The sequence below is a fragment of the Otolemur garnettii genome, unplaced genomic scaffold (assembly GCF_000181295.1).
Source record: "Otolemur garnettii isolate 467f Iridium unplaced genomic scaffold, OtoGar3 scaffold00044, whole genome shotgun sequence".
In the NCBI taxonomy this organism is placed as follows: Eukaryota; Metazoa; Chordata; class Mammalia; order Primates; family Galagidae; genus Otolemur; species Otolemur garnettii.
The window spans coordinates 8,878,705-8,891,929 of NW_003852439.1; the positions used below are offsets into that span (position 1 = coordinate 8,878,705).

The 13,225-nt window shown below is 46.6% G+C and overlaps 1 protein-coding gene and 1 non-coding gene across 2 annotated transcripts in view; one reads left to right on the plus strand and one right to left on the minus strand.

The window, feature by feature from the left end:
* Window positions 1-13,225, plus strand: part of PDPK1 (3-phosphoinositide dependent protein kinase 1) — a 90,265-nt gene that overhangs the window by 26,376 nt on the left and 50,664 nt on the right. Inside the window, exon 2 of the mRNA XM_012805831.2 lies at window positions 11,825-12,094. Coding sequence (XP_012661285.2) covers window positions 11,825-12,094 — 270 coding nt within the window. The remainder of the gene's footprint in view (window positions 1-11,824; window positions 12,095-13,225) is intronic.
* LOC111725615 lies at window positions 7,289-7,396 on the minus strand. The gene has a single exon (XR_002773642.1). It is a non-coding gene; the product is annotated as a U6 spliceosomal RNA (small nuclear RNA).

Genomic DNA, 13,225 nt, shown 5'->3' on the forward strand with positions numbered 1-13,225 from the left:
GCTTGAGCCCGGGAGTTGGAGGTTGCTGTGAGCTGTGATGCCATGACAGTCTACCCAGGGAGACAGCTTGAGGCTCTGTCTCAAAAAAATATGTATATATAAGGCTCCATCTACTTGGTAATTAGTCTTCTAAGGGTTAGTGAAATTGTTGTCTGCAGCTTTGAAAGACTCAAGGTGTTTGGTCTGTGAAATTTGATGGGAGGTGGAAAGGAAACCCATGGGTTATTTGTTTTCCTGTGCCCCCAAATTCATTTACATTTTATTTTAGTTTTTTTGAGACAGAGTCTCACTATGTCACCCTCAGTTGAGTGTCGTGGCATCATAGCTCACAGCAACCTTAAACTCTTGGGCTTAAGTGATTCTCTTGCCTCAGCCTTCTGAGCAGCTGGGACTACAGGTGCCCGCCACAACGTGCTGCTATTTTTTGGTTGCAGTTGTCATTACTGTTTAGCAGGCTTAGGCTGGGCTTAAACCTGCCAGCTTTGATGTACGTGGCTTGGTGCCCTTACTCACTGAGCTATGGATGCCGAGCCTCATTTACATTCTAATCTATTTGTTATATCATCTGTTATTGCTGTTTTTTTATTATTTCAGATTAATATGAGGACAGATATGATTAGGTTAGATTGACTGTGTTGTTAGGAAAAGTCCTCAGTTGTATTTGAGTCCTTCATGTAATTGCTGTTTTCAAAAATCCAGAGTTCCTTCTGCATTTCAGTTGAATGTTTATTTCAGAATGATCTGATTTTTCTTCTGACTCATAATGACTGCTGTATTTTAAGTCTGAAACATTGGGGAAGTGAAACTTCAAAATGTTTGGTACATGTATAGCTGTTATTACATTTAACTTTCTGGACGAAAATTTGTCCCTGCCTGCCATTGTAAGCCATGATCACCCTCCCCTCAGCCAGGGGTGCAGCCCTTCTGCCCCATTGCTGAAGCTCTGGCCTGCCCTCCCCAGCTCCACAGCACCCGAAGGGCTGCCTGGACTAGAACTCTCATCCATCTCCACATAGCCACCCCCACCACATTACATGGAGGACTCTATACCAAGGTCACCCCATAGTATGTACAATTTTTGTGGGCAAGGACCAGGTCTGTCTGATGGTATCCCTAGAGCCTTGCTAACTGTGTTGGTTCAGCAATTGGATAAATATGTAGTTAAGTTGCATCCTTTAAGAAACTTTTTTTTTTGAGACTGAGTCTGATTCTTTTGCCCTGGCTAGAGTTCTGTGGTATAACCCAGCTTATAGGAATCTCAAAGTCCTTGGTTCAAGCGATCCTCCTGCCTCATCCTCCCTAGTTGCGGGGGCTACAGGCGCCCATCACAACGCCTGGCTAATTTTCTATTTTTGGTAGAAATGGGGTCTTGTTCTTGCTCAGGCTGATCTTGAACTCCTGAGCACAAGTGATCTTCCTGGTTCAACTTCCCAGAGTGCTGAGATTATAGGCGTGAGCTACCTTGCCAGGCCAACTTTTTTTTTTTTTTTTTTTAAAGAGAGATACAGGATCTTACTCTGTTGCCCAGGCTGGAGTGGAGTGGTACAATCATAGGTCACTGCAGCCTCGAACTTCTGGGCTCTAGTGACCATGCCCAGCCTCTCCTTTAAGAAACTTTGATGAGGCTCAGCACCTGTGGCTCAAGCAGCTAAGGTGCCAGCCACATACACTTGAGCTGGCGGGTTCGAATCCAGCCCAGGCCCGCCAAACAGCAATGATGGTTGCAACCAAAAAATAGACAGGTGTTGTGGTGGGAGCCTGTAGTCCCATCTACTTGGGAGGTGGAGGCAGGAGAATTGCTTGAGCCCAGGAGTTGGAGGTTGCTGTGATGCCAGAGCACTCTACCCAGGGTGACAGCTTGATGCTCTGTCTCAAAAAAACAAAAAAACAAAAAAAAAAAAAACAAACTTTGATGAGTAAAATGAGTGCATATATATTTAGGAAATAACAGAAAAACATGCTGTTGGAGAGCATGGTATTTGGCAGAAGCCACTCCACATCCAGAATTGAATGTAGCTGAGCAAGCTAAGGGCTTTGTATCTCCCCTTAACTTTTCCAGGACCTCGACATGCTGTGAACTATGCGAACACTACAAATGTGCTCTTGAGTGGGGTGGATGAAGAGGCTGGAGAGATTTCTGAGGGTGAAATTAGAAGAGTCCTGGGAACTTTAGTTGGAGGATATGGTAGCCCTGCACTGGAGATGCTGCCTGACTGATGTGTTTGTAAATACCACTTCTCCCTTGCCTCTCAGCTTGGGCTGGGCCCCTCCTTCCTCCTCTTCATTAGCAGAATATCATTGTCAGTGTTCACTGACTCTGACTGAGCCTTCATGCCATCAAACTGAATCCAGTAAAGGTTAGCTCAGGCTCTAGTAGATGCCGTACCTGCCCCCAGTGTCTGATGGTTTCAGACAGATGTCGACAGCAAAGGAAGACAGCTAACTATGGTATAACCTCTGTAAGCTGACCACCCAAGGCACTGTAATAAACTGTCAACATACAGAGGTGGTCAACATAAGGAACTAGGTCTTTTGTACCATTGTGTACATGGGGTGCATGTCTGGTCTATGAAAATTAGGTCAACTTAAGGATGTGGTCAACTATGTAGGTTCTACTGTAGTTTATGTTAACTCATACTCAGGTTGCATGTATACCTTAAAGGGGAGGCTTCTTAATGACTTTGAATCTTTTCACTGGAATTGTACTTTGGGGCTGTGTGATGTGGCCAGGCATCTCTAAAATAAAGGTAAAAGTTAGTATTACCGTGTTTCCCCGAAAGTAAGACACTGTCTTAAATATTTATTTTTTCTCAAGAAGACACACTAGGGCTTATTTTCAGGGGATGTCTTCTTTTTCTTTCTTTTTTTTTTTAGAAACAAAGAGTCTCACTTTGTCACCCTCAGTAGAGTGCTGGGCATCACAGCTCACAGCAACCTCCAGCTCTTGGGCGTAGCCTCCCGAGTAGCTGGGACTACAGGCGCCCGCCACAATGCCCTACTATTTTTTTGTTGCAGTTTGGCCAGGGCTGGGTTTGAACCCACCACCCTCGGTATATGGGGTTGGCGCTTTACTCACTGAGCCACAGGCACTGCCCAGGGGATGTCTTATTTTTATTACAACAATCTACATTTATTCAAACACAGTTAAGTTATCTTCTGGAACTTTATAAGGGAAGCCGACCTTGTTGGTGGGGCTGGCGCTACTGATTCGTGAACTCCTTTCCCCTAGCTGTTTGCAATAGGATTCCTGTGACCGCGACCGTGGTTACCACACGCACACCCACACAAGTGTGAATGGCTTGGAGAAAGGAGCTGTGGCAGGTAAAAGGTGTCCCAGTCTTCCTTACCGTGCCGAAATGCATGGTGTGGCTATGCAGATACGCTGCACAGTGACGCCCATCACTAGGTCTTATTATCAGGGTAGGGCTTATATTTAACAAATGCATAGAAATCCTGCTAGGGCTTATTTTTTGGGTAGGTCTTATTTTTGGGGAAACACTGTAGGTGCATTTATGTTTATAGATAGAAGAAAACCTCGGCTTCAATTTTTCTCTTGTGACTGGTTCTGGGGAGTAGATGGAACATGGTATTTCTCTAACTACTGTCTCAGTCCTAGATTGCTCAGAGGTACAGTGCTAAGAATATGCTCACAGTGGGGTGGGGGGTAGGATTTGTTTAGTGCTCCTTTACCTGCTCGGGTGCGGTGTCGTGGGGTGAGTAAGGGTGTGGGGTGTGGCTCCTTTCTAGAAAGGTGATTCCTTCCTGCGGGGAACAGCTGCTTGGACAGGCTCCTGATGCTGTTGGTCAAATGTACTCAGCAGGGACCTCTCGCCTCCCTGTCTCCTGGCTGGATGCAATCCTTCTCTATGGTGGCTTGCTGTTCCATAGAAAAACACAATGTTCTTCTCAGCAGTTGGACCCAACTTCCTAGATGTGTTTCTCCCTGTTCCATGCTGAGATTTTGCCTCGTTAAAAAAAAAAAAAAATCCTTATTGGGTCGGGGTTTCGTACGTACTGGACCAGCTCCCTCGCTGCAATCTATTGAAAGTCAGCCCTCGACACAGGGGTTTGTAAGAAAAAAAAAAAAGGAAAAAAAAATTCTTAAATCGGAGAAATTATTGGGTATGGTTCTACAGTAGTTGAAATGTCAAAGGCTGACATTTGGAAACAGCATTGTCAAGCAGAGTTCCAGCCAAAACCTGCGATGTGACCTGCTGAGCCAGGAGTTCATGAGAAATTAAAAAGGAAGTGAGGGCTCTTGCCTTGGCAGTTTTTCTTAGACACAGTCTTGGATGTCTTCTTACCTGTAATTGTTGTGGGATTGTTGACTGCTCTCCTGTTAGGAGGCTGGTTGTGGACCAGCCTCATTAGAAGGAGCGGCTTCTGCCAAGACACCCAGATCACTGGCATCTTTGCTGGGTTAGTATGTCTCACCTTCTGCTGCTGAGGAAGTGGTGGCGTCATGTCAGTCCTAGCCTTCTGCCTTCTGCCTTCCTCATCAGCCCCTACTATGGTCCAGGCTCTGTGACTCTTCCCTGCATCTTTTACAGCTCCCTTAGCCCTTCAGAACCTCCCTGTGTTGGGCCCTCGTGAAGCTTAGAGAGTATCTGAAGAGCATTCTATGTGTGTTTATTTCTGCTTCAGTGTGTATTTCTCAATTGAAAATCATTTCCCCTCATTGGAAATCTTACTGCCATTTTATACTGTGTATGTACAGGGTGTCCAGAAAATTTGTGTGCAAAACTTTATGGATAACCTGTATATCATGGAGACCAATTTCCTTTTTGAAATCAATGGCTGGCTACAATGCCCAACTATTTTTTTTTTTTAGAGACAGTTTCACTTTATTGCCCTTCCCAGGTAGCTGGGACTGCAGGCACCTGCCACAACACCCAGCTATTTTGTTGTAGTTTGGCTGGGGCTGGGTTTGAACCCAGTACATAGGGCCAGCACCCTACCAGCTGAGCCACAGGCACTGCCCCATGCCCGGCTATTTTTAGAGACAAAGTCTCTCTTGATTAGGCTGGTCTCGAACCTGTGAACTCAGGCAGTCCACCCACCTCAGCCTCCCAGGATTACAGGTGTGAGCCACTGTGCCCAGCTGGGATTTTTTTTTTTTTTTAATTTTTTTGAGACAAAGTCTCAAGCAGTCACCCTGGGTAGAGTGCTGTGGTGTCCTAGCTCAAAGCAACTTCCAACTTGGGCTCTTGCCTCAGGTTTTCTATTTTTTTTTGAGACAGAGCCTCAAGCTATCCCCCTAGGTAGAATGCTATGGCATCCCAGCTCACAGCAACCTCCAACTCCTGGGCTCAAGCGAGTCTCTTGCCTCAGCCTCCCAAGTAGCTGGGACCACAGGTGTCCACCACAACGCCTGGCTATTTTTTTTGGTTGCAGCCATCGTTATTGTTTGGCGGGCCGGGCTGGATTCGAACCCGCCACCTTAGGTGTATGTGGCTGGAGCCCTAGCTACTTGAGCCACAGGCTGGTCTTGAACTCATGAGCTCAAGCAGTCCACCCACCTCAACCTCCCAGAGTGCTAGATTACCACCACACCTGGCCAACATTGGGATTTTTAAAATATGGTGCTTCAGACTGGACAGTACTTGGCCTATCTGGGGCTCTTTCTTGTGCTGCTTTCTTTCCCCTCTGTGGCGTGGCTGTGGGCTGTGGTGCATATGTCCCCATGCTGAGCTTAGAGGCGGAGTGAGTGGCTTTCTTCCTGGTGAAGGGGCATAGAGTCTGTGGGGATGAAGCAGGGTTTCTCAGTGGGAACTATTGATCCCCGAGCTGGATGGTTCTTTGTGGTGGTGTCACCCTGTTTGTTAGCAGCATCAATCCATTGGATGCTAGTCAATTTCTCCCACTCTCAGTTGTGGCAACCAAAAATGCCTTCAGATGTTGCCAAGTCTCCCTGGGGGACACAGTTGCCCCATGAGAGCTACTTTGGGGCCACTCAGCAGTGGGGCCCTGTGCTGGGCAGCTGCGGGACCATCTTACACATTTTGCTGTGGACCAGACACTTGTGTCTCCCTAGAGGAGGAGCTTTGATAGCACATCTGGGTCTATCACGTATTTTGTGGGCTGGACTTAGCATTGTCTTCATCAAAACATGTCTACACAGAGTGATACTGCTGTGCCTAAATGTCATCTCTGTAGCTGTTCTAAGTTGCCTCTCTGTGCTACCTCCAGCTAATACCACTATAAGGACAGCACATACCTCTTGGCCTTAAAATAATCAGTTCTCGTGGTAGGCCTGGTCACTTTCCATAGTGCTTACCTGAGGAAACAAGTTGTCCCTGATGTCCCAAGTCCTCCCAGCCTGTGCTTGTCAGCTCACGGGGTCTGTTGGGTTGGGATAGGCTCTGTTGGATAGCTGTTTGGTTGTCAGTGTACCTGCTGATGCTGGGGCAAGGGTGAGGTACAGATACTCGCTTTATATGGAGCAGTGCACTCCTTTTGAGGATCTATTCTGGAGACCTTTTCTATAACCATAGAAACCACTTTGATGAAAAGAATGCTATCCAAAACGTGTTTGTGAATCAGCGTCTCCTCAGACTTACCTGCAGTTGTCTTTGTCTCTGGGGGTGGCTTTCAAGGGGCTGGAACTCTGTTCAGATTAATTAGGAAATTTGAACTGGATTTAGCTCAAGTGCTCCTGAGGGCAGCATAAGCATTCTTTTTTTTTTTTTTTTTCTTTTTCAGACTGTTTCACTCTGTCATTCTGGGTAGAATGCCATGACATCATAACTCACAGCAACCTCAAACTCTTGGGCTTGAGCAATCATCTTGCCTTAGCTTCCTGAGTAGCTGGGTCTATAGGTGCCCACTACCACGTCTGGCTAGTTTTTCTATTTTTAGTAGAGACAGGGTCTTGCTCTTGCTCAGGCTGGTCTCGAACTCCTGAGCTCAGGTGATCTGTCTGTCCTAGCCTCCCAGAGTGCTAGGATTACAGGTGTGAGCCACAACGTCTGGCAAGCATAAGCATTCTTTGCTGTTTAATGTCCCTTTAAGTTTTCTATCCCCACACAGGCCTGCTTTTTTTGTGCCCTTTGTTTCCTGTTGGTATGGACTGGGCTGCCTGCGTTACTGTCTCCTCATCCATTGCCTTGACCTTCTGGAAAACTCATTGCTCTTGTGTGTTGTTTGTAGCACCTCCCAAGGCTGAAGTCCTGCCACAAAGAAGAAGCAGGGCTGCCCTGTGCCTGGGCTAAAACTGCCATGTGACAGCTTTGTCAGCACCTTTGCTGGACTTGTTGCTGTGGCTGGAAGCATGTCAATGTATAGTCACATTTTTTTTTTAATGCTCCACAAATTTGCGTGTCATCGTTGCGCAGGGGCCATCCTAATCTTCTCTGTATCATTCCAATTTTAGTATATGTGCTGCCGAAGTGAGCATGTGTGGTCACATTTTTCCAGGTCCATGAACCAGCCTGTCATTTTTTGTTATTTAAGAAATTCATTCAGTTAGCACCTGTGGCTCAGTGAGTAGGGCATTGGCCCCATATACTGAGGGTGGTGGGTTCAAAACCGGCCCCGGCCAAACTGCAACAAAAAAATAGCCGGGAGTTGTGGCAGGCACCTGTAGTCCCAGCTACTTGGAAGGCTGAGGCAAGAGAATCACCTAAGCCCAAAAGCTGGAGGTTGCTGCGTGAGCTGTGACGCCACAGCACTCTACTGAGGGTGACCCTCGGTAGAGCGCTATGGTGTCACAGCTCACAGCAACCTTGAACTGTTGGGCTTAAGTGATTCTTTTGCTTCAGCCCTCCGAGTAGCTGGGACTACAGGTGCCCGCCACAATGCCTGGCTATTTTCTTTTGGCTGCAGTTGTTATTGTTGTTTGTCAGGCCTGTGCTGGGTTTGAACCTGCCAGCTCTGGTGTGTGTGACTGGTGCCCCAGCCTCTGAGCTACAGGCAAGACCCTGTATCTACCAAAAAACTAAACAAACAAACAAAAAAAACCTCATAGGATGGCGCCTGTGGCTCAAAAGGGTAGAGTGCCAGCCCCGTATGCCGGAGCTGGCAGGTTCAAACCCAGCCCTGGCCAAAAAAACCTATAAACATTAGCCAGGTGTGGTGGCATGCACCTGTAGTCCTAGCTACTTAGGAGGCTAAGGTAGGAGGATTGCTTGTGCCCAAGAGTTTGAGGTTACTGTGAGCTATGACAATGCCACTACACTCTAGCCTGGAGTGACATGATGGAGATTTTGTTTGGGGGGGGGGGATTCATTCATGTTTGAGGTTATACTCAGTAGTTCACTTGTTGGTTTCTAATAAAAAGCAGTGCAGTCCCTTAAATCTCTGCTTAAATTGAAGCTTTTCATGCAAGCTGCCCTATGGTTTGGTCTCTGATGTTGCATACTCTGCGGTGCTGCTCAGGGCTGGGCCACGCCTCTCACATAGTGAAGAAGTGGCTGGAGCAGGGGTCCTCAAACTATGGCCCATGGGCCACATGCGGCCTGCCTCAGACATTTATCTGGCTCACTGGGTGTTTTTGCTGCCACTGCCTGTCCTGCTTAGCAGCCGACTTGTCCTGGGGCCCACAGTCCGGCCCTCCAACCGTCTGAGCAGCAGTGAACTGGCTCCCTGTTTAAAAAGTTTGAGGACCCCTGGGCTGGAGCCTAACTTGTAGAAGCTGGTTTTTGTCACCATCCTGTGCATCCCTCCCATGGTCTTCTTGAGCCTTGCCTGGCAGGAGGCTGGATACACAGATGTCCACGTCAGCTTCACATTGATGAAACAGGCAATACTCTCATCTCCCCCACTTGGGCAGTGATGGCTGCCCGCAGGGTGGCTAGGTGAGTTTGCAATGGTGCTGAAGTGTTGAGATGGGGAGCATGAAGGTCTGGCTCCTTCACCTCCCTTTGTGCATGTCCCTGTAGGTGAGCACAGTTCTGCTGTTTCACAGTCCAGAGTTTGCTCACAGGGTGGCCTTGGAGACTCTTTGCTGTGTCCAGGAACCTTGCAAGGCACATTTACTGTCCACATAATGGTTAGCTGCCTTATGGGGACAGTTCAAGCTGATCACGATTCTTGGTGACTTGGGGCTGGTGAATATAACCTTTTTCCCACTTACTGTTGTTTCTGCAGATGGAAGGTTCTTGCTAATCTCTGAGGGAGAGTTACTGGAGTCTGGTTATGTTGTAACAGGGTTTGATTATAAGGACAAAAATTAATGTACCCACAGAATCCCAGAACCAACTTTGATTGCAGTTCCCTCTCATGAGGTGGAGTATCCATGGAGCTGGTGTGGCACACTTGGCTGACTGCTGAGCCTCAGGAGCTTTCAGGATAGTAGCTTTCCATAAATAAATGTGCTCCTGGGTGCCCAGTCCAGCTAGTGTGTGTTGCTGGTCACACATGTGCCAGGCCTGGCCCCTTTTGGAGCCTGTAGCAGGTCACATACTTGGGAAGGCTGGTTAGTCACTGAGCTTCGGGAGTCCCTGATTGAAGAGTTTGTGGGCATTTTTGGTGAGCCCAAGAGTCTCGAGGTCTTCATGATTCCAGGGGTACCAGACATTGATGTTCTCTCTGGCTGCTGAGCCAACCTCTTGGGCACGCAAGGAGTATATCTGCGCCCTTGAGGCCACCAGTCCACCTTTTGCCAGCACAAAGCTTGGATGGAAACTTTGGGTTAAAGTTATATTTAGCTTGGATTTTTGTTTTAGTTCTGTTAAAAGTGTGTCAAAAAAATTCATTATATTTCACTACTTTAACAACCACTTTTAATTTTGTCCTTTTCTCATCAGTCTCTCTTGTAGGTGTGTTTGTAACATTTTTGCAGTATTAATATTCATACAGTTTTGGGGGCTTTTTTTTGGAGACAGGGTCTTGCTATGTTGCTTGGGCTGGAGTACAGCAGTGTGATCATAGTTCACTGCAACCTCAAACTCCTGGGCTCATATGATCCTCCTGCTGCAGCCTTTTGCTATCCAAGCCCTCACTGCTAAATTCAACTGGCTTAGAAACAAGAATATAAAAACAAAAGAAAACCCACTGTCTTCTTTTTTTTTTTTTTTTAGACGGAGCCTCAAGCTATCCCCCTGGGTAGAGTGCCATGGCATCACTACTCACAGCAACCTCCAACTCCTGGGCTCAAGCGAGTCTCCTGCCTCAGCCTCCCAAGCAGCTGGGACTACAGGCGCCCGCCACAACGCCTGGCCATTTTTTGGTTGCAGCCATCGTTGTTTGGCGGGCCCAGGCTGGGGATTTGAACCCACCACCTTAGGTGTATGTGGCTGGCACCTTAGCTGCTTGAGCCACAGGCGCTGAGCCCCCACTGTCTTCTTATCCCAGATTCACCAGTTGTTTTAATTTTGCAATCATGTTCCTATAGCCTTTGTATCTATTTTTAAGGGCTGCGTAATATTCCACTAATTGTACATATTCTGGTTTATTTATTTACTATGTGTTGTAAGCATGTAGGCTGTTCTAAAATTTTGCTGCAATATGCAAAGCCACAGTGGAATATTTTATAAATATGGCTTTAAAATGCATGGAATCATTCTTGTTGGGTGAGTTTCTGTGAGGGAGACTAAGAGTGATGACTGTGTGTCTGAGAGGTTTTGTATATGGGAAATACTTGCACATATTTTAATTTTTCTTAATGTTCAACTTTGTGAACTTAGGCATTTGCTAATGGTTTAAGTGATCATTTAAACACCTAGTGGCACACTAGAAAATGTGCACATCTTGTTAATCAGACTCTTAGATATTTGTTATGAAGTCAGTTGGTCATATTTCCTGGATTCTGTGTGTTTGGTTAAAACTCCTTTGTATTTTTATACCTTGTCTAGAGTTACAGTGAATTTAGCAGACTGTGAGAAAAAACAGCCTCTGTCCTGCTGGTGGTGGTGCAGGTCTAGAGCTGGGACAGGGCATGTCTTCTGGGAGACCCTGCCTCTGCCACTTTCCCTGGGAGGCCTCCTGTGACATGCTGGGCCATAGGGACTGCCCAGGAGCCGCCTGTTCCTGCAGTCTGCCACCTCCCCTTTTCAGTCTCTGTGTTCGTCATGTTTGGGTTACAGAATGTTCTGTCTAGATTTGTTTTTGTCTTTGTAATGTGCTGTTCAGACTTAAGATGAGGAGTACCATTAGTGCTGTTTCGGTGGCTGAGCTGGCTTTCCTCTGTGTGCTGTTGGTTGCTGTGTGTCCACCTGTCTTTCCTGCTTTTGGTACAGTTTCTGCTGCTCTAGAATTTTGGTTGCAGCTGTCATTGTTGTTTTGGCGGGCCCAGGCTGGATTCAAACCCGCCACATTAGGTGTATGTGGCTGGCGCCTTAGCCACTTGAGTGCCCACTTTCATTGTTAACTTTTTTACCCTCATCTTTTTCGTATTTCTTTTGTGTCTCATTGACAACTGTTGTGTAGTCACTTTGTTGACAAAAGCCAAATTGCTTTCCAGAAATGTTTTCACAGCCACACCAGTTTTGGTGCCAGCCCCAGTTGTATGTGTATGCTTGCTTTTTCATAGTCTTGCCAGTGTTAGGTATCTTTGTGTATTGTAAACAGTTTAATCATCACTCTTAATCTATTCATCCCCCCATAATTATCAGTGTACAGTGCTATCTCAGGTTGCTTTAGCCTGGCCTTGGGGGCAGTGAGGGAGAGGGTAAGGCACTGCTTGGGAGTAGTGGGTGGCTGGAATGGGGAGGAGGACATGGGAGAGGAGGAAGGGCTGCAGGCACAGAGCAGAAGGTCAGATGGTGGCCCTGTCCTTGGGTTTGTGCTTTAGCAATATCAAGAATAAGTACTAACACTTGCTCCCAGACATTCAGGACAAGTAAGCCACTTTGATTCTTACTTCTCTTTCCTCTGTGTCCACCAGTATGACACCGTTCCTATTCAGTCCAGTGTGGTATTATGTTCCTGCCCATCCCCATCAATGGTGAGGACCCAGACTGAGTCTGGCACGGTCCCTGGTATTCCTGGTGGTGGCAGTAGCAGGCAAGGCCCCACCATGGATGGCACCACAGCTGAATCCCGACCAAGTGCCAGCTCCCTGCAACATGCTGCCCAGCCAGCACTGCAGCCTCGGAAGAAACGGCCGGAAGACTTCAAGTTTGGGAAAATTCTTGGCGAAGGTTCTTTTTCGACAGTGAGTATATACTATAGTTACTTGTCAAGTGAGTGTGTTTTTCTGAATAACCAAGACTGATGGTCTTCCTGGAGGGAGGTCTCAGGCCCTTTGTGGCATGCGTCATATTGTGAAGGCCACTTGATCCTTTGTGGGAGGGGCTCTCCCCCAAGTAGATCACATGAGGCATGTGGCTAAATATCTAATCCTGGTTTTGTAGATGGACACTTTAAACCATCCCTTGATGTTTTATGTTTTTGTTTTTGATTTTTTGTAAGAGGTGGGGTCTTATACTATTTCCCAGGCTGGAGTACAGTGACCTGATCATATGTCACTGCGGCCTTGAACTCCTGGGCTTAACCAATCTACCTACCTCAGCCTCTTGAGTAGCCAGGACTACAGGTATGTGCCACAATGCCTGTGTAATTTTTAACTTTTTTATAAAGATGAGGTCTTGAATTCCTGGCCTAAGACGTTCCTTCTGCTTTAGCCTCCCAAAGTGTTGGGATTACAGGTGTGAGCTTCTGTTGCAGGCCTATTTAAACATTTTTTTTTTTTTTTTCCTGAGACAGAGTCTTACTTTCTTGCCCTCAGTAGAGTGCTATGGCGTCACAGCTCCTCACAGCAACCTCCAGGTCGTGGGCTAGGGCGATTCTCTGTCTTAGCCTCCCGAGTTGCTGGGTCTACCCGTGTAAAAAAAATTTTTTTAATGCAGTCAATTTAATTTTAACCTGGCATTGATATTAGCAAGTTATATTCTGTGTCCTGTCTCACATTGGCAAAGCCTGGGGAAGCTTTTCTTTTCTTTAAATTGAAAGTTTCTCCCTCTTCAGTGTTTTTTGGGAACATTTAATCATCTTTTTCTTTTCTATTTTGTTTAAAGATGTATAAAATGCTATACCCTGGATATTTGCGGGAGATGCAGCTGCAAATTCTTGGGTTCTGACTTTCATGAAGAGAAATGTCATAGTATTAACAGGTCACACTTGTGATAACTCTTATTGCAGCAAGAATGCATCTTAAGCTGTGTCATATGTTTTTTCTTTTTTTTTTGAGACAGAGTCTCACTGTGTTGCTCTTGGTAGAGTGCCATGGCGTCACAGTTCACAGCAACCTCCAACTCTTGGGCTTACGTGATTCTCTTGCCTCAGC